Raw genomic sequence first — 26,413 nt, 5'->3', positions numbered from 1 at the left:
CTCCCGTCGCGGAGCACAGGCTCCGGACGCGCAGGCTCAGCGGCCATGGCTCACGGGCCCAGCCGCTCCGCGGCATGTGGGATCTTCCCGGACCGGGGCACGAACCCGTGTCCCCTGCATCGGCAGGCGGACTCTCAACCACTGCGCCACCAGGGAAGCCCTAAACTCGTTAACTTTTAATTACTACCTTCCCTCCGCCTCAGTAAGCTGGCTCCATGCCACGGACATCTCTATTAAAATTCAATTTATGCTTCATCATAACTAATTCCTGCACTTCAGCTTTCTCACCAGCAGCCTTCAATTTTCAGACAAGATGTCCAAACTCATGGTCAAATTGGAGTCAGTTCGACCCCGAAGCGGTTGCATGTAGGCAGATGGGATCTGGCTTTGTTGAGGAAGAAGAGCCCAGGCTTCCCAGGAGGGTGGGGATGAGGCCGGGGCCAGAAAGAGTAAGGTGGGGAGAGAGGTAGACAGGATTCGTGATTTATTTGGTGGCTTTCAGGCCACCCTTTCCACTTACAGAGCCGTTGATGACCAGACACTCTTCCGCATATTTGATCTAATGGACCTTCTCCACCCCTGGGAGGTAGCTACTCGTTTTATTGTTCCCATTTAACAGACTGGGCAACTGAGGCAGGGATGAAGTAGTTTGCCCAAAGGCATACAGTGAGTCAGGGTCGGGACTGAGATTGCTATTGAGGGGATGCTGATGCTGAACCTTGGAGTATCAGGTAGAAGAGGTGTGTAAGGACAGCACAGGTGGAGGAGAGAGGTGAGCAAAAGCACAGCGATGTTTAATAACAGAGACCATCAGGAAATCCATCCTTCAGCCCATTAGTGCAGGGGGTGGGTGAGAGAAGAGGCTGGAAAGAGAGGCAGGACCAGGTTACACAGGGTCTCGAGCGCCCCGACCCAAATCCTCCAAAGACCACCCACCACCTGCAGGATGCAGCTCAGAACGTTCTCCCTGGCATTCATGGTTCTTCCTCCGCCATCACGTGCTGGCTGTGCCTCCCCCAGCTCCCAAGGCAGCACCGGGCATCAGCCGGTCGCCACCATCACACTCCTCCCGACGTCCGCTTCTTCACTCCTGTTTTGCCTTGAGGATCCCCGACGCTCAGTGCCTCCTTCACTGGCTCCTCAACTTGCCCATCCCCACTCTCCTTAGGTCACCGGACATCCGTGTCCCTAAATCTAGCGGAGAGTTGCTAGCATCCACAGCAGTTGACACAGTTGACCACCTGGTCCTTCTCGAAACACCCTCTTTCCTTCCATAACACCCCAGTCTCCGTTTCCTTCCTCCGTCTTGGCCTCTTGGCCTCATTGTGCTGGGCTGGCTGTCACCTCCTTTCTTTTGTCCACCTCTGGGACCCTAGCGCTCTCTCCCCTGTGCTGGGTCCAGTCCCTCCCCTCCCCCTCCCCATGGCTGTCACAGTCACGTGGACTTCTAAATCAAGACCGTCAGCTCGGGCTTTTCTTCACATCCACTTGCCTGTTGGCCTTCTCGACCTGATGTCTGGTCAACCACCCACCACCACAAGCAGCAACGTCCCGCAAAGCCCCTGCTCTTCCGGTGCCTCCTTCCTCAACCGCCCCACCTTCCTCCCTTTACTGGCCACGCCCAGCTGATGGAGTCTCATCAATTCCATCTCCTACAGAAGTCTCACACCCATGCATTCCTCCCATCTCCACTGTCACCAAGATGGTGCAAGCCATCAGCCGCTCCCACTGTGACTGAGCAGCCCAGCTCCTAACCGTTCTCCTCCAGTCCACTTCCCACCCAGCTGCTGGGCTAAATCATTTTTAAATGGACATCCGATTGTGTCCCTTCCCTGTGAACAACAATTCAAGGGCTCCACACAGCTTTTCGCAGAAGATAAGAGCACCCCAAGACAGAGGACAAGCCCCACCTTGGTCGGCCCGTCCACTTCTCCAGCATCCTGCCCTCCCTGGCCTTCGTTGGGTGCCCCCCCGCCTCAACATGTGTACGCACCGCTCCCTGGGCAACCCGCCCGCCCGCCACCAGCCCTGGCTAACTCTGCGCATCCAGGTCTCAGCTGCCTCACTAACGTCTTCTCTGGCCTGTGCTTTCCCTCAACAGCACTTATCAAAACTGGAGTCCCGCGAATTCCCTGGTGGTCCAGTGGTTAGGGCGCCGCGCTTCCACTGCAGGGGGCAGGGGTTCGATTCCTGGTCTGGGAACTAGGACCCCGCGTGCTGGGCAGCGCGGCCAAGAAAAAACCCCCCCAAAACAAAAAACAAAAAAAAAAACTGGAGTTCATTAATACCTGTAGAATTATTTAAATCTGCTTCCCCTCTGGACTGTATGATCTGTGAGGGCAGGGGTCTTCCTGTCTTATTGAGCACAAGGTCAGCAGCACCCAGCACCTGCTGCACCAGGAGAGCTGCCCCCCATTCACTGCCTGGCCACACCCAAGGGCTCTTCCCTTCTCCATTCAAGCTCGACGACTTCCAGAGGCTGCCCGAAACCTCTCTAGGATACTCTCTTGGCCTCCAGCACCTGCTGTGGCTCCTCGGCCCAGGCGCTTACAGGTCATGAGTGCACACCTTGCCCCTTGGCTGGAACCAACATTTCTAAAGGGCCGCAGGAAGGGGGGCTTTGGGGGGAGGGTCTGGCACCGCCTTTGGTCTTGTCCTCCTTGCCTAGCTCTATGCCAGGCAGGCAGAAGGTCCTAAGTCTCCGCCTGGTGAACGAATCAGCATCTTCTGATGTTTCTTTCTTTTTTTTTTTTTTTGCAGTACGTGGGCCTCTCCTTGTTGTGGCCTCTCCCGTTGCGGAGCACAGGCTCCGGACGCGCAGGCTCAGCGGCCATGGCTCACGGGCACAGCCGCTCCGCGGCATGCGGGATCTTCCCGGACCGGGGCACGAACCCGCGTCCCCTGCATCGGCAGGCGGACTCTCAACCACTGCGCCACCAGGGAAGCCCAATCCTGATGTTTCTTCATCAGGCTTGGAGGGAGAAGACCTGGCCCATCTTAGTCCTATGACTTTGGGCCCTGGGTGGGGAGCTGAACCAGGAAGATGCCTCCCTCATGTCTCTTCCCTTAGGAGTTGCTGATGTCCAGGGATTGAGAACAAGAACTTAGGTGAAAGTGGCCCTCTCAGGCCAAGCATGGGGTGGAGAGGCAATGGGAGAGGCCACAACAGTGAGAGGCCCGTGTTACCGCAAAAAGAAAAAAAAAAAAAAAAAGAGTTAACGTATGTGAAGCACTTAAAGCAGGGCTGGGCCATGCTACGTTCCATATGTTAGCCGTGAAGAGTTCCTCTGCCGTGGTTGAGAAGGCTAGCTGGGGCCATGCCCAGAAAGCTGGGCCCTGGCAGTGCCACTGCCCTGGCAGAGGACAAGCACGGCAAGACAGCTCGGAGCAGGGGGTGGGACACAGGCTTGGGGTCTGAATGATCCTGGGTGAAACCTGGCTCTCCAGATCTGGCTGTGTGACCTTAGGCAAGTCGCTGGACCTCTCTGAACTGTGATTCCTAGCTAAGAAGCAGAGATAATAATAGCACCAATCTCCCAGAACCGCTGTGGGGAAGAGTGTGGCTTGGTTCCTGGCACCCAGGTGGCACGTGCCCTCTGGAAAGCCCACCAGCCTCTGCCTCCCTGGCCTCTGCTGCCTGCTCTCACTTCTAAGGGGAGGCCAGAGGAGAAGGCAGAGACAAAGCAGCTGGCACTGGAGCTTCTTTTTTTTTTTTTTTTTTTTTTCCGTACGCGGGCCTCTCACTATTGTGGCCTCTCCTGTTGCGGAGCACAGGCTCCGGACGCGCAGGCTCAGCGGCCATGGCTCACGGGCCCAGCCGCTCCGTGGCATGTGGGACCGGGGCACAAACCCGTGTCCCCTGCATCGGCAGGCGGACTCTCAACCACTGCGCCACCAGGGAAGCCCTGGAGTTTCTCTTCATCCTCTCCTCTGAAGGATTTCAAAGGTTGCAGCTGCTCTGCAGGGGTCCCCTGTTTTGTGACCACAGCCAGGGCCATCTCACGCGTGGGTCTCTGCCTCGACTGGGCTTTCTTCTCCCCACCACCGAGCCTGTGCACCTCCCAGATGCTACAGCTCCACCATAAAGGACGTCAGGCTGGCAGCAGGGCTGAGGACACAGCGGGGGCCAGCCAGACGCCCGGCCTGGCTCACCTGAGCTTCCCCTCCACACACCTGCCCGTCTCTACACCCAGCGGGGCCCATCTGGGGCCTCGGAGGATGGACTCAGCCTCAGCTGGTCTCACACCCACACGCTTGCCCCCCAGAGGGTCTGAGGGGCCCTCGGCTTCTTGTCTCTTGGGCCAGAGAACGACACACAGTGACAAAAGTGGGGCAGAAGGAACCCAATCGGGAACCTGTGTGCATCTGTGCAGAAAGGGCAAAACGCACTCAGGTGACGGACCTCTTGGAGCTGCTCCCGGGAGGAGCCCAGCCACATTCTGGAACTTCTGTGAGCTTCGTCTGCAAAATGAGGGTAATAACACTTCCTAGTGTTGCTGTGAAATGATGTATATTAAGTTCTTGAAAGCGAGTGAGTCTGGATAAACAGTTTTTCTATGGATACGCGTGCCTGACTGCGTGTGGGAACGTGTGTGTGTGTGTGTGTGTGTGTGTGTGTGTGTGTGTGTGTGTGTGTGTGTGTGTGTGTGTGGTCTGCCTAGCTGATTTGTTTTTCCTGTTTGATTTTAAGTGTGAGACTAATTATGGCAGAAGGCGTTACCCAGGTGGGACAAAATAATCTGGTTGAAGACTCTGCTAGGACATGGTCACAAGGACGGGAGGTTAATGTCCATCCCCCTTCCTCCCCTACAGCCACTGCCTGACCTGCCATTTCTTGAGCTGGGGGGATAGTCCCAATGCACGCAGCCCTGGCTGGTGACATGGATGCAAACGGAGGCTGACCTGATTCAACCTGGAGAGATGCCCCCCCATGGGAGGGAAGGGGGGTGGTGGGAGAGGCTCCAGAGAGGACCTGACCTTTATGTGGGTTTACTAACCCATAGAGTCAGGAAGTCACGCAGACACATCTATGTGCTTTGCACGCTCATAACCATTAAATGTGTATATGAGACTTAAAGAAGCATATATATAACCAGAGCCCTGGGACCCCTTGGAGGAAGGTGTGCTCACCTGCACACGAGATTTCTGGCGGCTTTGTTATTTGCCCCATTATTCTATCAAGATGATACCCTGTAAAATCCTAACAGGTACCCTTTATTTCATGTCTGTTGCACCCGGGACTGGACTTGTCCCATAGCATCTCATTTAACCCTCACGACAACCCTCTAAGGTAGGCATTACCGTGCCCAGTTCCAAAGTGAGAAAACAAATTCAGGGTGGCTAAGTATTTCTGCCCTAAGTCACAGAGCTAGTAAGCGGTAGGAGTGTGATTGTATTCACGCGGGCCTAACCCCAAAGTCCAGGCTATTTCCACTCTGTCCCCATGGATGGATTCGGACCCACAAACTCCCCAGGGTCACCGGTACTCAGAAGGAGGCACTGGCTTCCCTTCTTCTAGATTTCTCTCTCTCTCTCACAGATACGCACACCCCGGCCCATTCTGGTACAGATCCCACTGAGAATAAACACCCTTGGAGACTGAATGGGAATGCAAACTTCTTCCTTTGGAGACGGCGTGGGAAACAGTTAAATTTACGGCAGTGTTTCCAATCTTCTTTTCACTCAACCTGCTGAGTCAATTCAGCCATCCTTCTGCCTGAAAATTGGATATTATCACTCGACTCAAAACCTGGAGTTTGATAAAAAAAACAAAAACAAAAACCTGGGGTTTGGGTGAGATAGGAAGTCCTCAGCAAAAAGCAGTGGTGAGACAACCATAATGAGAAGCTGCTGACCGAGCTCCTCCATGATGGGATTTTCAGTAGGCATTCATTCAAAAGGGGAAACGAATATTTTGTTGAGGCAAAAAGCAAGAAAGTGCTAGAAATCCATTGGGGACATGTCAAAAGGACTCAAGATCCAGCTTGAAGAAGCTCCATTGGCCAACTCTGGGTTATTACGAGTGTCCAAATAATGATGGGAATGGATTAAATTAGGGAAAATTAAATAGAAAAAATTATCCGTGAGTTTGTACTGATGCTAAATTATTTTAAAGAGGATGAGAAAGGCGAGATTTCTTTCAAGAAAGAATGCCAAGTGGGCTTCCCTGGTGGTGCAGTGGTTAAGAATCTGCCTGTCAATGCAAGGGACACGGGTTCGAGCCCTGGCCCGGGAAGATACCACATTCTGTGGAGCAACTAAGCCCCTGTGCCACAGCTACCGAGCCTGAGCTCTAGAGCCTGCGAGCCACAACTACTGAGCCCACGTGCCACAATTACTGAACCCTGTGCGCCTAGAGCCCGTGCTCCACAACAAGAGAAGCCATGACAATGAGAAGCCCACACACTGCAACGAAGAGTAGCCCCTGCTCACCGCAACTAGAGTAAGCCCGTGCACAGCAATAAAGACCCAACACAGCCAAAAATAAATGAAAGAAAGAAAGAAAAGAAAGGAAAGAAAGAAAGAAAGAAAGCGAGCCAACTAATATAAGTAAAAGGAATGATGAAAAATCTGCTTATCATAACCACCTTGGTAATAATAATTGATTCAGGTAAGACTCATCAATGACTATTAAACCACTGGGTGGGAAATTCCTGGGGAGGAGAATATTCACAGAGTCTCAAGTTATCATTCAAAGGAGAGACAATACATCGATACCTGGACAAGGGAGAAATCTAGTAAACATCACCTTGACCAGTTGGTAAGACCCACCATCACCGATAATGGTGCAAAGTGACTTAAGGTGCTTGTAATTGTGAAGCGTTGAAATGGACGTATATCTACGTAATATCCTTGGAGGACATCTTGCAAAACTGGCTGAACTCTCAACAATGGCAATGCCGTGAAAGATAGGAAAGAAAAATGAGCAACAGTTCTAGATTTAAGGAGTCTGAAGAGTCATGACAACTGAATCCAATGTGTGGTCCTTGATCAGATCCTGTACTGAACAGCAACAATAAAAAGGTCCACAAAGGATATAATTGGGACACGTGGAGAAATTTCAACGTGGACTGTGTGTCAGACAGTAGTATTTTATCAATGTGCAATTTCCTGAGTGTGAAAATTGTGTGGTAGTTCTGTAGGAAAATGCCTTGCTTTTAGGAAATTCTACTTAGGGGTGAAGTGACGTGATGTCTGCAACTAACGCTTAAATAATTCAGAAAAAAAGATGCGTGCATCTATGTGTGCATAGAATGAGCAAGAGAGAGTACAAATGATACAAAATATTAACAACTGGGGAATGGTAAAAAGGTATACAGGTGTTTACGGTACTGTCTTATAATTCTTCCAAGATTTGAAAATTTTCAAAATTAAAAAAAAAGAAAGGAAGGAAGGAAAAATACCTGCCATGAGCCAGGCCCTCACAGGAGGCAGGGGTGGTAAAGTGGACACAGGGGGCTACTGTCTGCCCCACCACCCTTTTCCCTTCTTCTGCTAAGAGCTCTCACCCTCCTTTCCACCACGTGGCTCTAGTGTGGGAGCTGCTGCGCAATGTCCTATGGCTCGGAGTAGACACATGATGCAGGCCTGGCCAATCACAGCACTCCATGCTGCTTCCCATTGGGATTGGTCAGGGCAGATCCAAGCTGGACCAATCAGAATCCTTCCCTGGGACTTCCTACATGGAACTCCTATGGCGAAATTCCTTCTACTCTGAAATCATGTGGCTGTGAGCCTGTGATTCCCAAACTTCTCAGTGTCACTCACTGCATGAGAATGAAGTCTGAACCCAGAGGCGGGCACAGCTGAGCAGCCCAGAGGGGAGAGGGCCTGGTAGTATCAAGTTCTTGGTTCTGAGATTCCTGGAACCTCCAGGAACCTGAGATCCCTGGAACCTCCAAGGTGCCTGAGGCTCTCACTTCATTCTGTGGTTTATTTGCAGGCTCTCATGTAAATAATTAGAAGGCAGAGTATAATAGGATGTATTATGGACAGTCACAAAGGGCAGAGAGAGGCAGAAACGAGTGTGTGTGTGTTTGAGAGAGAGAGATTTATTGAGAACACATATGTGTACTATCAGGAAAGGCTTTCCAAAAGAGCTGGAACCCTGCAGGAGAGAGACAGAAGGTTCTGAAAGGGGCAATATTCCAAGTGGAGGGGACAGGACAGTTTGGACAAAGGCAGAAAAAAGGGCATGTGGGAGGAACTGTCCTGGGACCTGTGGTGTGAGGGTCCTGTTTGGTGGGAATGTGTTACCTCAGATGGGAACAGCAAGAGCTAAAGCAGGTGCTGTCAGGAGCAGAACATGAAGAGTTCTGAAGGCCACACTGAGGAGTGTAGATCTTTCCCTGTGAGCACAGCTCGTTTTTTAAAAAAATTAATTTAATTTATTTATTTTTGGCTGTGTTGGGTCTTTGTTGTGGTGTGCGGGCTTCTCATTGCGGTGGCTTCTCTTTGTTGTGGAGCACGGGCTCTAGGCGCGTGGGCTTCAGTAGTTGTGGCACGTGGGCTCAGTAGTTGTGGCCCGCAGGCTCTAGAGCACAGGCTCAGTAGCTGCGGCGCACGGGCTTAGTTGCTCCGCGGCATGGGGGATCTTCCCGGACCAGGGCTCGAACCCGTGTCTCCTGCACTGGCAGGCGGATGCGCCACCAGGGAAGCCCACAGCATATTTTTGATTAGAGGAAAATCCTGATTGACTTGTCCTCGGGCACACGGCAGGCACATGCTGCCACGAAGAGTAGCCCCTGCTCACCGCAACTAGAGAAAGCCCACGCACAGCAATAAAGACCCAACACAGCCAAAAATAAATGAAAGAAAGAAAGAAAAGAAAAGAATCCCCTGCTGTAACAGCCAGCCTTCCTGGGGATGAGGAGGCAGGAGGATGAGTTTCCCGAATGGACGTCCATTTACGTCTCCCTGAATAACTTCCACCCAACTAAGCTCTGAAATGGAGCTTTGTTTTCTAGAACGTGCAGAGCACAGTTAGCAGAAAGATGCTTAGGATACACACGGAGGAGGCGATGGCTTCAGTCTTTCTTCAACGGGAGGCCGTGTGGGGGATGGTAAAGAATTCTAGTCCTGTAGTTATGTGACTTATATGTGAAGCCCAACTCAACAACTTGACCTTGGGTGGACTGTTTCATCTCCCTAAACCTCAGTTTGCTCGTCTGTAGAATGGAGAAAACACTGGAACCTACCCGTGGGATTGCTGGCAGGATTAAACAAGACGCTCTCAGAGCGCCCATCACGCCGTCTGCCAGGTAATACATTCTTTTTCATTGCTGATGACTGTTATCATCATTACCATCATCAACAGCTGCACCCTGACAACCGTTTGGATGCCTCCAGGGACAGGTTGCTGACTGTGTCCCGAGGAAGCCCATTCCATCGCTGGGCAAGTCTGAACCGGAGGCTGAGCCAGGATCCGCTTCTGTGTAAAGCCCACCCCACGTCCCTGCAGCTTCAGGCACCAAAAGAATGGCTGTGAAACAGATCAAGAACCAACTCTCCTGCTCCTCCTGGGTCCTGCCTCCAGCTCAAGACGAGGGCAAGGGCACCATTAAGAGCGTGGCATGCCATCAGCGTGCTCTTGGGGTGCCCATTCAGGCATGTTCAGTATCTAAGCGGCTGCAGGGGCTTTTCATGGGCACGGTCAAAACTGCCCAGGGTGCCAGTTTTGAATGGCTCTGGGCCCCAGCTGAAAACCATCACGGGGACCACCCTGGGAGGCTCCCTGGAGAACCGAGGCCCAGAGTGGCCAGCCCTGGAGGGCCTCCTGCATCCTGGTCCCGATCTCTCACCAGCCACAGAGGGGAGGGTGGTCGTCCTGCCCCGGCCTCTCCTGGCCCCTCCTTTGCCAAACTGGCCACGCCCACTGAAACCAAGCAGAACCTCGTGGGGCTCCTAGGCACCAAAGTCTTTCTGTGTCCCCCATTTCTTGTATGTAGGGAATAGCCTTCAGCCTCCATGACCTTCCCTGAGTCCCAAAGGGCAGATCAGAACAGCTGCTAATCAGGGAAGGGAGGGGATGCAGAGACAAGGGAGGAGCAGTCAAGAAACAACAGTGCAGCCTTGGGGCAGGTCCTGGTCCCTCCTCAAGGGACACACACAACAGTATCTTTGAGCTCGTTACAGAACTAAAACCCCCAACAAATGGAAGATGAACTAATGAAGCGTTCTTCATTCCAGAGGGAAGGTCACAGTTTGATAACCTCAAGAACCACAGAAGCTCATCAAGAGGCCACCTGAGGAGCCTCCCTGGTGGCCTTAACAGTGGTTAAGAATCCGCCTGCCAATGCAGGGGACACGGGTTCGAGCCCTGGTCCAGGAAGATCCCACACGCCACGGAGCAACTAAGCCCATGCGCCACAACTACTGAGCCCGCGTGCCACAACTACTGAAGCCCGCACGCCTACAGCCCGAGCTCCGCAACAAGAGAAGCCACCGCAGTGAGAAACCCGCGCACCGCAATGAAGAGTAGCCCCCCGCTCGCCGCAACTAGACAAAGCCGCACGCAGCAACAAAGACCCAACGCAGCCAAAAATAAATAATAAATAAATTTATGAAAAAAAAAAAAGAGACCACCTGAGGCCAGATTAAAGGAGTGCAGGCCCTGCATACACCCTAATCTTATCAGTAATCCCACCCTTGAACTATTGCTATAAAACTCCTCACCAAATCATCACAGGTTGGGACACAGTTTTTGAGGGCATGAGCCCACTGTGTCCCCCTTTGCCTGGCAAAGCAATTAAGCTATTCTTTTCTACTTCACCCCAAACTCTGTGTCTGAGATTTGGCACTGGTGCACAGAGGCCGAATTTTCGGCTCTCATCACCATCCCATCCAGGCCAGGGCTGGGGCAGAAGGAACCTGGGCATGGGGGTCACCCCAAACTCTGGCCTCCCTGCTTCATGAAGAAAAGGATGGTTTTCTGGAAAGGACCAATTCTCAAGCAATTAAATCCCCCTCCTCTCGTTTGCATTCCTGTCCCTGGTGGCAGATTTGTATCAACATCCCCAGGGCAAGACAATCTTGTTTCCCCAACAAAACCAATTATGCACATCAGGCCTGGGGATTAATCGCCAGGCACAGGGTCAGGAGCCAATAAAAAAAGGCCGAGATAGGAGGACAGAAGCAGGGGGAAGGAGAGCCGGGAGAAAGGCTGGAGGCTACCCGGCTTGGGGAGTAGCTGCCCCACTGCTCACTCTTCTGGTAGCAAACTTGCTCTCACTGAGACCCTGTTTTTCTCTCTCTCTCTCCCTGTTCTCCCTTATCCCCACTTGGCAGTGTCCTGGGGAAGGAAGGGCAGCCCAACCCAGAGCCCAGTGGAAGGGCACAGCAGGGAGTGGAGATAAGCGCAAAGGCCCTGGCGGGGGAGGTCCCACCTCCATGTCCCCCCCGAATTGCCCTCCCAAACAGAATCTGTCTGCCCCTTACAGACCCCAGGTAGCTGCATGCCCTACCCATCTGCTGGACCCAGGCCCCTCCAGTAGCTCCCCCGAGAGAGCAGGGCTCTTCTCAGTGGGGAGGGGAGGTGGGGATCTGGTCACAGCCGTGGCCACAGTCTAGCTGCTGGCAGCGGGCTCCCCTACCTCAGTCATCACCTCTGCCCCGTCCACGGTTGCCTGGCCACCCAGCCATCTTCTGCCGGGTGCAGCGGGGCAGCGTCTTCTCACCCTGGGCAAGGGCGGCCTTGGCCCCCTACTTCTGTCACCCCAGCCTCCCAGCAACACTGGAGCCGGGGCTCCCCCACCAAAACCGCCACACGGCGCCCCTGCCCAGTGCCCTGGTACCCCCTCAGGACACAGCAGGACCCTGGAGGCCGGGTGGGAAGAAAGGGGCGGCACGCTTGCCTGTACTCCAGAGAGAACTTGGTCAGCTCCCTGTCGTTGTGGAGCCACTTGAACTCCAGTGGCCAGCTGCCCTCGGCCATGCATGTGAGTACCAGGCGATTCCCCTCCAGGTGCACCTGTGTTCGCACCGGCTCCGTCTTGAAGTAGGGGGCCACGTCATCTGCGGGAAACAGAGACACAACGTTGCTGGTTATCACCGGCTCACCTGCCTGCGGCGGCTCAGCTGGAGCCCGGAGGCCCCGAGGCAGACGGGGCAGGTGCAGCGGGTAACCTGCCAAGGTCACGTGCCTGAGCAGAACTTGTCTTCAGAGTGAGTTCTCCCCGCCACCCTCCTTCCAGACCCCACCAGCTCACCGCCACTGCTGCCACCCCTCCGCTCCAGTACCTTCCACCTCTCTCCCCTCGGGATCCCCAACCCGTCCATACCCTTTGCTTTGGTTTCTCCTTCCAGAGCAGAAGGGGGGGGGGGGTCGACGGCGCTTACTGCACTTCAGCCAAAGGGAAAGGGAAACAGGGACACCTGCGCTGACAGAAGTGGCGGGTGACGGGGCTGCCCTGAATCCTGCTTCCCAAGGCTGGAGGAAACCCTGCAAAGGCATCAAGGGCAGAGTCCCTCCGGTCGGGCCCCTCCACTGCCAGGCTGCTTGATCTTCCATCCCGGGTCCTGGGTCTTCCATCCCGGGTCTTCCATCCCCGGTCCTGCCTCGGCCTCCCCGTTCGCACACCAGGCTGCCGTCGGGGCAGAGGAAATGGCACTGCTGGGCCGTGGGTGTGGGTCCAGCGCTTGCTATGCTCCCTACCCTAACCCTGTGACCTGACTCAGTCCAGCCAAGCACGAGCCCCCACCCCCGCACAGCGGCTGCCCTCGACGGAGACAACACACTCCGGATCCCGGACTTAAGGGGACCACTCAGACCAACAGCTTTGGGTGGAAATAGAGGCCTTCCGCTCTCTGGCCAGTGGGAAAAAGGGCAGAAGTGAAACAGACAAGGGGGTTGACAAAAAGACAGGGAGAGAGGGGGGAACGGGGAGAGGGCCTCCAAGCCCATCATTGAGCAGACCTGCCCTTTAGGGGCTGGGCTGGGCTGGGGGAGGAGCCAGGATCTGGAGACGACACAAGGACTGAAGCACCTGCTAGGTTCTGGGCTGTTCCTGGGGCTTTAACATATGCTCATTTAATCCACACGCAAGCCCACAACCAGACAGGATCATAATCCCCTTTTAGAAAAGCGGTTAGAAACTCGCCCAGGGCAACACAGCTGGAAGGGGAGGAGCCAGCCCTGCAGGCTAGACCTAGAGTCCCGCACCTGCCTTGATGAAGGTGGAACGTGGATGGAGGAGAAGATGGGCTTAAGGCGAGACTCCCAGAGTTCGTGCCGCCGCCGAGCCCTTGCATCTGACAGATGGAGGGAGCGAGCTCCAGAAAGCACCATTCACCGGCTCACCCACGTATCACCCGGCGCTCACAGCAGCGCTCCCGTTGTGGTAAGGGATACCGCTCGGGGACCCCACGGCCACGTGCCGCTAAAGGGGAGTCAGGTCCAGACTTGCCAGACGCAAGTGCAAGCACCTTCCACCCATCACACTGCGCCCCGAGGGGCGGGCAGTGCTCAAAGTCGGGAAGCTGTTGGCTAGCCAGGCACCGGGCGTCCCGACCTCCAGCCCCGTGGTGGGGGAGGGGTCCTGGCACCACGTTCCCGTCTGTGCTCAGCCTGCGACTCCCAGCTGCCTGGGCGTGGACAAGCGTTCATCTTTCCGAGACTCAGTTTCTCCACCAGGAGACACGGGAAGAGAAACAGCCACCTTGATATCTCAAGGGTTCAATAAGATAGGAATTGTGAAAATGCTAGGTCCGTGCTTGGCCCAGAGTAAATGTTCTGCAAATGTCCACTTCTTCCCCAACATCAGAGAGTGGGTGTCCCCACCAGGGTGGGTGTTCCATCATCCTCGATGCCCCAGATATGCCTTGGTCCGAGTGCTAACTTTCCCCTGGGGGTCCAGAGGGTGAAAACCATAAGACACTATTCTTTTGGCCTAAGATATGGAACAAACCAAAGAAGAGGAAGGGGCACGTGTCAGGAGTCGGGGAGGGGGTGACTTCAAGGGTGGCAGGGAGTGAATCAAGACGCGGCCTGGCAGGCTGGTCAGCCCACTAGGGGTGGGGGCGTCGGGGCCCCTCCTGCGTCACACGTTGAATCTCTGGAGCGTCAGTGGGGCCTCACCCTCAGATTTAACCAGAATTGGGCACCCTTGGTTTTCAGATAAGGTTCAGCATCTGTGACAAAGCCTCACTCTGAGCTTACACACAGACTGACAACTCGAGACAAGCCGTCACGCAGGTCTGGGGCCCAGGTCCACCTGCGGGCTGCACAGCATCTGCATCCCCTCCGTCTCCACTGGACACTGTGTGGCTGGGTCTTCCTTGAACCCCATCCCTGCTACTGACCCTCCCCTTGGGGGCCACTGGAGGGCAGGTGCAGACACGCGCAAGAGGCGCACCCTGGACCAGCCTGCCCCACCTCGTCTCTCTGTGTGACCGTGCGCGTTCCCGTCTCGGAGTTGACGCTACCTATTCGCAGGTCTCTCCCTCACTCTTCACGACCGTCATGTGAGCACACTGCCTTCAAGGTGGTTGAAAAGGTGCCTACTGATATGAAGAAACTAGGGGCGGGACAGGAATAAAGACGCAGACACAGAGAATGGACTTGGGGACACGGGGAGTAGAAAGGGTAAGCTGGGACGACGTGAGAGAGTGGCATGGACATATATACACTACCAAATGTAAAATAGATAGCTAGTGGGAAGCAGCCGCATAGCACAGGGAGGTCAGCTCGGTGCTTTGTGACCACCTAGAGGGGTGGGATAGAGAGAGAGGGTGGGAGGGAGGGAGACGCAAGAGGGAGGGGATATGGGGATATATGTATTCATATCGCTGATTCACTTTGTTATAAAGCAGAAACTAACACACCATTGTAGAGCAATTATACTCCAATAAAGATGTTAAAAAAGAAAAAAAGAAAAGGCGCTTCTTCTAGAGTGTGTCTTGGGAGAGTGGCCGCCACGCCGGATCCCTCGCTTTGGGGTCCTAGCGCACCTCTGGAGGTGGCGGAGGGCAGAGAGGGAGGCAAGCCCCCATTTGCCAAGGAAAACGATTCCCCACCCCTCGGAGGCAGCTGGCTCGCTCTCAGTTTAACAAATGGACACGTTCGCACTTCAAAGGCGCATTCATTCTCCAGCAGCTTTCAAGAGCCCTTTGAATCGAGTCTTTAAGAAGGGGGAAGGGTAAGCTGGGACAAAGTGAGAGAGTGGCATGGACATATAGACACTACCAAACGTAAAATAGATAGCTGGGGGAAGCAGCCGCATAGCACAGGGAGATCAGCTCGGTGGTTTGTGACCACCTAGAGGGGTGGGAGGGAGGGAGACGCAAGAGGGAGGAGATATGGGAACATATGTATATGTATAACTCATTCACTTCGTTATAAAGCAGAAACTAACACACCATTGTAAAGCAATTATACTCCAATAAAGATGTTAAAAGAAAAAAAAAACACTCTGTTAGTTCCTGTCATCCCCTGTTTGTTTAAAAACAACAACATTCCCAGCCCCCACTGATTAAATCCCTTCGAGGCGGGCCGACTCAGAGCCAGAACAGTCGGTGCGCGCGCACGCGGGCACACGCGCTCTGCACCCAAACCCTCGCCTCTGCAACTCGGCTCCCTGGGCGATGCACCCCCATGTCTGCATTTGCCAGTTCGTTCCTCACGCTCTCCCGGGGGTGGGGTGGGGTGCCAGTCTGGAGCCGAATGGCTTTTGCTTGGATGAGTTGATTCCAGAGGCCGCTGGAGACAATGACTTGGGGGAAGTGGAGGGGGGAGGGATGCGGTTAGCCTTTCCTGAGAACCTGCTGGGTACCCAGCTCAGAGCTGCATCCCTCATCCCAGGTTATCCTAACAAGGCGGTCTGGCAGAAGCTGAGGTTCCCCTCCCCAAGTCCCTGCTATGCGGTCATACCTCCTTTTCCTGAAAGGCTAAAGGCCCCCTCCTCTCTGGGTACAGGGATTTGGGAGGGAGGCCCTATGCAGAACTGAGAGCCAGGGCAGGGAGTCCAGCCAGGCGGTTTTCCTGGATGGACTGGCCCTGCCCCAAAGCAGGGGGAGTGGGAGTGTGTGAGCCATCGAAGGAAAGACTCTGATGGGAAAAGGATGCTGGTGGGAACAGCAGTGTGTGCGTTTGTGTGCGTGTCTTTGAGTGTCTGTGCCTGTGTGCATCTGTGTATGTACGCAGGTATGTGTTCACGTGTGTCTCTGTGTATGTCTGCATGCATATCTGATGGCATGTGTATCTGTATGTCTGAGTGTGAATCTGTGTGTGTGTGTGTGTGTGTGTGTGTGCGCACGCGCGTGCTTATGTGCAGGAACAGATTTCTGTGTCATGACTGCACAAATCATTGACCTTGGGCAAGTTACTTCGACTTTTTGCACCTCAGTTTCCTTAGCTGTAAATTGGGGATATATTTGTTGTGACGCTTAAATAAATTAAAAAACATAAAGTGCTTAGGAAGGTGCCTGGCGCACGCTATAGGAGAGGCAGCTATTCTATTCTTGATCGGACATGTAGATGGGCAGATTCCCTGGAGGGAAGAGCTCATACCCTGTTGGCAGGGGCCAGCAGCTCCTCTCAACCTTAGTTCTAGGACTGTGCAGTACACAACTTGGACTACTGTACACAGCAGGCCTGCTAGCCACGTTCTCAGTGGGAAGGGATAACCGGAAATGGAGGAGAACAGTGGACAGAATCAACACTTTGAAAGCACACACACAGAGGATTTTTTAACTAGACAAAGTGATTTGAAAGTGCACATTTTAAAAGACCACAAAAGAATAGCCAAGAAAATTCTGAAAAAGAATGGTAAGCAGAGGAGACTAGCACAGATATTGAACTCTATTATAAAGCTGCAATAATTAAAGAAGTGTGTTCTTGTCCAAATAGACTGATGAAGCAATGAATGAGAGAGGCCAGAAATATGCCCCAATATATATGGGATATTTAAGACAGGACGAAAATAGAATTTCAGGTCAGTGGGGAATAGATCAATTATTCAACAAATGGCCTTGGAAAAACCAGGATGCCATCTGGGGGAAAAAAAAAAATCAAGCGGGATCTCTTCCTCACACTTTACCTCAAAATAAATTCTAGATGGATCAATGTTTTAAACAAGAAAAATGAAATTCTAAAAGAACTAGAAAAAAATCACCGGGGTTTTAAAATATACAATCTTGGTGAAGCAAAAGAATTCGCCAAGTACTTTCTAAGTACTACCCAAACTCCAGAAAGTCATACAACAGATTGATACCTTCAACTATATAAAAATCTTGCATGGAAAAAAAATGTCCATAAACCAAAGGCAACACATGACAAACGGGGGGAAAATATCTGCAACTTCTATCAGGGACAAAGCGCTCGTCTTCCTGATATAAAAACTATTCCCATAAATCAATAAGAAAAAGATGAACAAACCTACAGAGAAACGGGCAAAGGATATGAACCGTTCACAGAAAAGAACTGCAAGTAACTCTGAAACATAGACAAAGATGCTGAACCTCGTGATAAGAGAAAGGCAAGGGAAACTCAATAAGACACTTTTTTTTTTCCTATCACTTCGGCCAAGATCTGAAAGTGCGATAATACCCCGGGCTGGCCGGCCCGCGGAGACCCGGGTGTCGCGCACACAGCTTTGGGGACTGTCCTTGGTACCCCACCTATGCAGAACAATGTGGCAACTCTGTCGAAACTAAAAACGCACCTCCCCATCCCCCAATTCTTCAAGGAATTTCTCCTCCACACACACCCGTGCACGAGTGAAGTGACAGCACTTCATGGCAACGCTATGTTTTGTAACAGCAAAAGCTCGGAAATGACCTGAATGCCTGTCAAGAGGGTGATGATGGTTAAAGAAATGATTGCACCTCCAAACAATAGAATTCTCTATAGCGAAAGGCTCTGGAACAAATTTTGAGAGCTACTGGTAAGTGAAAAAAGCAGGGTGTAGAATGGGGTGTGTGATCTGCTACCACTTGTGCACAAGTTTGGTTTGTTTTTTTCTTTTCAAGGATAAAAATAGATTTGCCTGTATAGGCGCAGGCTTTTTCTCGGGGGTCACATAAGAAACTGGGCTCAGTGGCGCTTTAGGGAGGAGGACTGGGTGGCTGGGGGCTGGGTGGGGAGGGGTTTACTTTTTACCCTACGCTTTTTTGCAACTTTTCCGTTGCGTCCCACAGGTGTGGATTACTTATTCATAATCCAATGTGTTTATCGCTTATTTATAATCAGATGTGTACACACAGATGCAAACACGTATGTGACTGGGCAGGGTCAACAGTCGCGGGCGGCCCTGCTGGTGATGCAGGAAAGGACAGGCCTTCCGTGTGCACAGGACACGGGGGTGTGGCGTGGCTGGGGGTCCCTGACCACCAGAGCCTGAGCCTCTTGAAGGAAGAGCCGCCTTCAGAGGTGGACAAGAGGCCTGAGTCCTGGGCTTCCTTCTCGTTTCCCAGAACAGCTCAGGGGGCCCCTGGCTGGCTTTTCCTCCAAATTCCCGCTAAATACACTTATCGTCATCCTTCTACTCCAAGCTCCAGGCGAAATAGCCCCACACAGACGCTTATCTCAACTTCAACCTCTCCCCTCCCTTCAGCCCCCAGCACAATAATGTCATCTTTCTCTAGGGGTCCCCCCCCAATCTCTCCTGGGATTTGACTTCCCAGCCAGCCCAGGCCTGGGAACCCCACCTCCCCTGGAGCCAGACCCTTGCCAGCTGGCAGTGCCAGTCAGGGTGAAGACCTCCACCCACCACCAGTGCAATTAGTTGGCCAAAAGGTGTCCATCTGCCCTCCAGAGCCAGCTTCACGGGGCACCGGGCCTGGACCAGTCCCCTTCCCAGCTCTGAAAGACCCCACAGCCTTTCTCTTTTAGCAGCTCTCCCGCAGTAACTACACAGCCATCGGGAGTGTCTCTGGAAAGCTCGGGGACGGGGTGGAGGTTGGGATTCTCTCAAACTTTCTCAGCTCACCACCCCCTAGCTTCTGCACCGTCACCTTTGTCCTGGATTGACCTCCATGCCCTCCTAACTGGTCCCCACCCTGGAGCTGGCTGGTGGCCACAGACCTAAGCAGGCTGGGCCCCGGGTCAGAGGAAGCAGGGGCTCTGGACAGGCCCCTCTCCACAAACCCCACTTCTCCCTACACATCTATTCCTGCTGCCTTTATTTCATACGACCTATGCAACTTCCCACACATCAAGTGCTTTATGTCCATCTCTTCAGTTAAGTGTCACGAGAACTTCTCAAGGATGGTACTACCTTTATCCCCATTTTACAGACGAGAAAGCTGACACTCAGGAACGGTTGGTCTTTTGACCTTGCCACACAGATGGAAACCCAGATCTGGCAGGTTCTAGAGTCCTGGACCTTTCTGTAGGTAGCACGGGGCTTCCTTGAGCTGTCCCACTCTTCACATCCCAACCCGTGCCCTCACGGGTGGTAAGTGAGGGATGGTGGCCTCTCTCAGGGTCGTGGCTTTGAAGCCACAACAGGGGCCACGCCGGTTGTGTGGCAGGGGCATTCTTACCCCAGCCTCCAATGTCACGGCCCTAGGACTAGATTGGGGGTGAGGGTGAACCAGGCAGGCTGACCGGGCATAAGTCCAGAGGATACTGGAAGGATGATGGGGCAGAACCGCCCAGGGGAGACGGGTCCACCTAGGGGTGGGGTTTTGGAGGGCTGGGCTATTGGGGTGCAGGGAGAGAAGCCTGGGATTAAGGGAGGTCCGAGTCCAGAAGATGAATAGATGTGGGCAGGAGGGGTCAAGTAAGACGAGGCAGGGGTCGGAGCCCCGGGGGTTCTTGGGAAGGAGCCGCTGACCTGGGGCCCCCATCCCAAAGCTCTGCTCCCCACGTAAGCCCCCAGGTACCACCCTTTCCCTAGGGTCTGGCTTGAAGGTCCCAGTGGGGGAAGAGAAGAGAAACTGGGTTTAAATGCCAGTTGCTATGCCAACTAAAGTGTGACCTTGAGCAGAGTAACCTCCCGTCTCACTTGTCTGTCCATGGAAGAGATTCCAACCCCCGCCCCAGAGGCTGCTGGGAGGACCAAGGGAGCGAACGTATGTCAGATTCGGAGCTCAGCGCTTGGCACCTACGGGATGCTCTTTCTGCCCTTCAGACCCCTGGAGGTGACTGCATGGGGAGGAGATGGGGAAACGGGAGCCAGGGGCGCTATCGCTGCCCCACCCGTCTCCCCTGACTCAGAGGCATCCCGCTTACAGAGCCCATAGCCTCCTGAATGCCTCACATCTGAGTCTTCTGAATCCAGCTCCCTCACGGCCACTCCAGGCTGGCTCAAGAATCAAGTCTGGCTTAGGGATGGCTGGTGAAGCCTTGAGCAAAGGTTCAGGACCTGGGTAGGAACGGCTGTCTGGCTTAGGGGTGGCTGGTGAAGTCTTGAGCAAAGGTTCAGGACCTGGGTAGGAACGGCTGGAGAGCTGCAGATTTTGCATAATGTCAGCGATTCCTCCTGGGGAGCTGCCTGGACGGGGGCTCAGGAGTAGGGAGCTGTGGGACCCGGAAGATCAGCCATGCATGGGGGTGTTGGAGCCCTGCCCCCACAAGAAATGTTCGGCGTGCACGCAGCAGGCAGATGCTAGCAGGCAGAGGACCCCGGGCTCCCCAGCTGTGCCCCTCCCCCTCCCACTCCCATGCCTGACACGGCCTGTTGGCTCCTGCCCACCTAGCCAGGGTCTCGAAGCCCCCCAGCCCCCTGGTTCCTCCCCTCCGGCTTCCCTTCTCCTCACTGCCTCGCCCACAAATGAGATGCTAATTTATGCCCCTTCCCTGTCTCCCGGCAGATGCCCGGTCCAGCCTCGGTGCTGCCTGCATGCCAAGTGCTTCATTAGCTAGGAAAGGAGGCTCTCGCCCGCCTTAATCTAATCCTCGCCGGTGACCTTCAGGAACCAGGCACCTTCTGACGTCGGGGGCCTGGCGGGGGGCGACAGTCAATTATGCCTCGGCCTCCACAGCTGCTGCCGAATGGATTTCTCGCTCAGAAAAGCATCTCATGGAACGGATCATCAATTTGTTTGAATACACATCTAATCTGATTAGGGGGCGCCCAGCCACCAGGGTAGCCAGCCCGACTGAGCCCCGACACGGCCCTGGGGAATGGGGAGTGGGGCCGAGGGCCCCAGCCTGGTGAAGGGCGGGGGTGTGTCCCAAGCTCCCAGCCACCCTCCCCCAAGCCAGCTCCGCTGATTGTATATCCAGCCAAAAAAAAAAAAAAAAAGCCACAGTCCTGCCCGCTGCCCCTCCGAGGCTCCAATGTGCTGCGGGTCCCAGAGCTTGGCGATGAGTCTGACATGCAGGAAGCCACACAGCCATGAAGGAAGAAGCCAAGTGAACTTGCTGTTGAGCTCGGCCAGGTCACCTCCCTCTTGAGAGCCGACATTCCTCTATGTTCTTCCAGCTCTTGCATTGCCAGGTCTGAGCAGTAGTGGTTTGTGACCTGGGAGTGGGGTTACTTGGATTTGAATCCTGGCTCGGCTACTCACTAGCTATGTGACCCTGGACATCTCTCTGAAACCCCTCCGCATCTCAGGGTCCTCAACGGAAAGATGGGATAATAGTGGTGCCTATCTCATAGGCCTATGGAGAGGGGAAGGGGTTCGGCCAGTGCCTGACACAACGCACCCACACAAGGGGGTCTGCTATTATTCCTCACCCTCACTTGGTGTAACCTCTGCTCGCCCATCTCCCAGCCGGGGCCTCCCGCCTGGACCGCACAGGTAAATTAACGCCGAAACATCCCCAGCCTTGCATGAAAAAAGATGGTTCTCATTTCCGATGGGTTTATTTTGCAATTAACAGAGGGGAAGGGAGCCCTGTCATACATTTCAGCTGGAGGGTTCAGAGATTAAACTTATACCATCGATTAGAATGCTTTTGCCTAATGGTGCTATTATCATTTTAGTGTATTCAGATTCATTTCAGCTATAAAAGCAGTGATAAAATTTGCCCTATCTCCTGGAATCTCTTCCAAGAAGCTCCACGATGCCGTGGGGATGACACGCATCTTCCCCTCAGTGACCCCCAGGAGGGTGACCAGCTTGGAGCGATTCTCCAGTCTCACAGCTGGGACCTGAGACCCCCAGGGATGAAGGGCTTGCCGAAGCTCAGCTTTGGGGGTCAGCTGCCTGGCCAGGCCCACGGAGACTTGTCCCACATGGCATCTGTCACTCCCCCAGCTGATTCTCTTGAAGATTCCCTCGCAGGTGAGTTCTCTCCATCCCGTGGGTACCACTCTCAGCCTGTCCCCTAAGCTCTGGGGATGGAGAAACGTCCGCCACCCGCTGGCCTGGAAAAGCCGAGGGCAAGGGCTGGTAGGCTTGGGGATGCTTCCAAGGACCCAAAGCCTGGGGATCCCCAGTGTCTACCTTGGCCAGCGACGGCCCCACCGGACACAGGGCGCAGAGGGCTGTGTGAAGAGAGTGGACAGCGTTCCCAAGCTTTGGGTGGCACGCTTCCCAAGGGTAACCTCCTTTTCTGCCTCTTTCCCACCCTTGAGAAAGGCCATGCCCTCCAGAAAGATGGTGCTCCGGGCCTGAGGAAGGGGAGACAGGGAGTGAGGGAAGCTGGTGGAAAATGTGACTTAGCATCAGCCCCAACTTCCTGGGTGGGCAGTTGGCCTCACCACCCCCAGATGGGTGCTAACAGTGGCTCTTCCCCACCTCCCCTTCCCTGGGTCAGGTGGGCAGCTCAGCCTTGGGAGAAGGGAAGAGAAGGGGACGTGTTTGCTGCAGGCCTAATGCACGCCGATCTCCCTGTGTTTTCTCTTTTAATCCTCCCGGCCACCTCGGGGGCGAGTTATGATTCCTGCCCTTTTATTTCTCTCATCAGAAGCTCAGAGGAGATGGGTCACCCGAGAGTCAGAGCCGGGTTTTGAACCCACGGCCGCCTGCCCTCCTTGTGCAAGGCCTCTGAGGTCAGCGCTGCGCCTGGATCACAGGGAAGGACTCTGCGGCCGGGCCTGTGGGGAGGCTGCGAGATGGAGCTGCCGTCGCCAGGAAGAGCACACATTCATCAGGCTGGTGACCCCAGTGTACCGGCGCTTTGTGGCGTGCTACAAAGACTGCGGAGCAGAAAATTGGAGTTCAATTTGCCGTCCATCCCGTGCAGCGCTCAGCCCATTCCAGTCCCTGGCAGGCACCTCTGCGCTTCATCATAAATAATAACACCACGCAGCTTGATGGCCCCTTCCGCAGTTACAGGCGCCGAGCAATTTACAAGCTGGATGATACACAGAAGCCCGCTTGCGCCTGCCGGCACACACGGCCCCTCCCCAGTCACTGCACGGGCACTCGTGCCACCCTCCTTTCCAGCTGCCACCACCTGGGGGCCGTGCCCAATCGGAGGGAAACAGGCCCCGGTGCAGCCCTGACTGCCTTCCTTCCTGGCCCTGGTCACTGGCAGAAAGCCCCCCAGGCCTGGCAGGGACCGAGTCCTTGCTGCCCCTGCCGGACCAGCAGGAGGCGCCGCTGTCTCTCTCTTTCCTCCTGTTTTAGAAAGAGTTTCTGGATCTCTGATCTGGCCTGCCTTTGCCATCACACAAAGTCCCACTTCTCACCTCTGAACCTCACGGGGCGAGGGTGGTAGCGGTGGCACAGCAGTCATTGAGACCCAGCCCTTCAACCTCCCACTTAGCAGGCGAGATGCCCAGGGGCCCACGTTAGCTGCCGCGCTGAGACAAAGCCCAGGGCTGGGGCGCCCAGTCACCCACCACCTGGGACAGCCACGTGGAGGCAGCCACACCCAGGGGCCGGGGCAGACCCGCCGGCTTCCTCTGAGCGGGCCTGGGGACTTTCCAGCAGGCAGGGGCTTTGGGGCGGAGTACGCAGGGGGCTCGGGCCACATTTCTCCGTCTTCCCATCGAAGAGTGCACATGTATGAGTCAATGTGTATGAAACATCCGGAAGAGATAAATGCATAGACAGGACAGAGACTGGCGGCTGCCAGGTGGCGGGAGAAGGGGGATGGGGAGTGACTGCTTGATGGGTACAGGGGGTCCTTCTGGGGAGATGAAAACGTTCTGGAATTAAGTAGAGATGCCGGCTGTACCACATTGCAAAGGTACTCAGTGCAACAGAACTGTTCACTTGAAAGCCATTGATTTTACAATATGAGTCTATCTCAGTTGAGAAAAAAACAAGTAAATCTGGTGACAAGGTCTCTCCCTGTCCCCCTACCTCCACTCACCCCCCTCCAGCCCTTCCCCTCCCCACTCTGCCCCCAGCCCCATATGCTCCTTAGCGGTGAGGGCAGGGAGAAGTTCTAACAGCTCTTTCACATCCTAAGAGGTCACCTGGCTCTTGTCTTCACCTCCTCCCTGCCCTCCCCTGATGGGATGCTCAGGGCGTCTCCCAATTCGGGCGAGGGGCCCACTCTGCAGGTTACGGAGGATGGGCTGGGTTTCTCAGCAGTCTCACGGGCACAGGGCTAGAAGCCCATCCTGGTTCCAAGTGAACGCCCTCCCCAGCCGCTGCCCAAGTTGACAGGCTGTTTGAATGAGGGCAGAGGGACTTCCCTGGCGGTCCAGTGGTTAAGACTCTGCGCTTCCAGGGCAGGGGGTGCGGGTTCGATCCCTGGTCGGGGAACTAAGATCCCAAACGCCGCGTGGTGCAGCCGCAATATTAAAAAAAAGAAAAAAAAAAAAGAATGAGGCAGAAAGCCTCAGCTTCGCAGGTGGACCATGGGGTCCCCTCTTTGTGCCTCCTCGGCGCACCAGAGTCCTGCGTCACTCCCCTTGCCAGGTCTCGGTAGGATTCGCTGGGATAGAACTTAAAAGACCAGGATCCCAGGCCTGGCTGAGGGTTCACCCTACGGGGTCTGGTGAGGATCCTGCGCTCCGCTCCGGGCCGCAGGTGCATTTTCTTATTCTCGCCACACAGCAGCATGGGGTAGGATTCACCGTCCCGGGGTCCAGAGCGGGATGGCGTCTGGCAGGGTTGAGTCCCTCCCACGTCTGGTGCCTGGGAAGTGGCCAGGGTGGAGTGACGGATAAACACCACAAGTCCGCTTTCTCGATGCTCCCACCAAACCCAGGGTCACCAAAAGCCAACCCGGAGCGTGAACTCAGGAGGGGAAGGGGAGCCCAAGATGCGGGCGGGTGGGCGGCCCCAAGTGCAGGGGGGATGAGGCCGAACGTCACGAGGGCGTCTGAGCCCTGTCCCAGGCTGCAGATGCCCCCGCTGCCCGCCCGGCCCTGGCTTGGCCGCCTCGGCTCACGTGTCCTGGTGGCAGGTGGCCTTTCTGGACAGCAGCCTGGCCGCCGGCTTGGAGAAGCAGAGGGAACCCGCTGAAAGGAGGGGGGTGGTGGGGAGGGGCAGAGACAGGTGGCAGTGTCCCCACCCTGCTCCAGAGGCTGCATTCATAATCCTTGCCCGGGAGCCAGCCGGGACTCCCCATCCTGCCTCTTCATTCTGTCACTCTGAAAACCCAGAGCCCATCTGTGGTGTGTGAAAGGTGGCCAAGCCAGAGGCTGCAGGAGGGGCTCCGGTATCCGCTCACCGCTGTTGATGCCCTGACCGTTACCCACCCAGGGAGGTCAGGGGCCTCCTCTCCGCTCAGCGGCTCCCCTTCCTTCTCTCGCTCCTTACGCCGTGTCCCCAGATCTAATCGGGCTCCCCAGCCCTCTCCGGAGAAGGCTGGGCCTGGCGGCAGCTGATGCCGACAGTAAATGAGAGAGACGGAGACCCAGGGAACTCATACTAATGAGAGACACGCCAGGTTGACCGAGAGCATCTCCACGGGTGCCGCGGTTCACGTCAAAATGGGGTTTATGTTCCTGGCGCTGGTCCCCAGCCCTCCTGTGTGCGGGGGGCGAGGAAGGAGGCGGCTGCCTGGGCTGGACATCAGACAGAGCCCTGGGCTGCAGGCCAGCCCGTCCCAGCTCTAACCCCAACAGATGAGCGCCCGTGGCCTCCCACTGGCTCCACGCACCCCAAGCGGGGAGCGTCCGTACAACTTGCCTAGTCCAGCCCCTTTTGTTGGCAGACGGGGAAACTGAGGACGAGGGGTTTCAAGGAGGATTTAAGCCTAGCTTTTCTGACACCAAGTCACCCTGTCTCACTTGATAGCTCTTGGCCTCATTTCTCCCATCTATAAAATGGGCACAAGGGCTTAACAGATTCCACTGCTGTCTTCCAAGTCTGGCCTCCACCCTCCTTGATGGAGCGAGGTCTGGGTGCCACGGAATGGTCTTCGTGGATTCCTGTTATACCCCCGGTTATGGTTGTACTATGTTCCCCCAAAGATATACTGAAGTCCTAACCCTGGTACCCGTGATTATAAGCTTATTGGGAAATACAGTCTTTGCAGATGTGATCAAGTGAAGATGAGGTGGTCAGAGCAGGTCCGAATTTAATATGACTGATACACAGAGCGAGAGACATGGGGGAAGATGGCCGTGTGATGCCAAAGGCAGAGACTGGAGGAAACCCTCGACAAGTCAAGGAATGC

The 26,413-nt window shown here is 54.8% G+C and overlaps 1 protein-coding gene across 2 annotated transcripts in view; it reads right to left on the bottom strand.

Annotated features, from left to right (window-relative positions):
* Nucleotides 1-26,413, bottom strand: part of SDK2 (sidekick cell adhesion molecule 2) — a 267,499-nt gene that overhangs the window by 133,359 nt on the left and 107,727 nt on the right. For both annotated transcript variants that reach the window (XM_067715828.1, XM_067715829.1), the window contains exon 2: nucleotides 11,853-12,012. In XM_067715828.1, the coding sequence (XP_067571929.1) occupies nucleotides 11,853-12,012 (160 nt within the window). The remainder of the gene's footprint in view (nucleotides 1-11,852; nucleotides 12,013-26,413) is intronic.

Source organism: Pseudorca crassidens, chromosome 19, assembly GCF_039906515.1.
Source record: "Pseudorca crassidens isolate mPseCra1 chromosome 19, mPseCra1.hap1, whole genome shotgun sequence".
NCBI lineage: Eukaryota > Metazoa > Chordata > Mammalia > Artiodactyla > Delphinidae > Pseudorca > Pseudorca crassidens.
The sequence above is the reverse complement of the archived record's forward strand: the minus strand, read 5'-3'. Positions and strand labels throughout refer to the sequence as shown.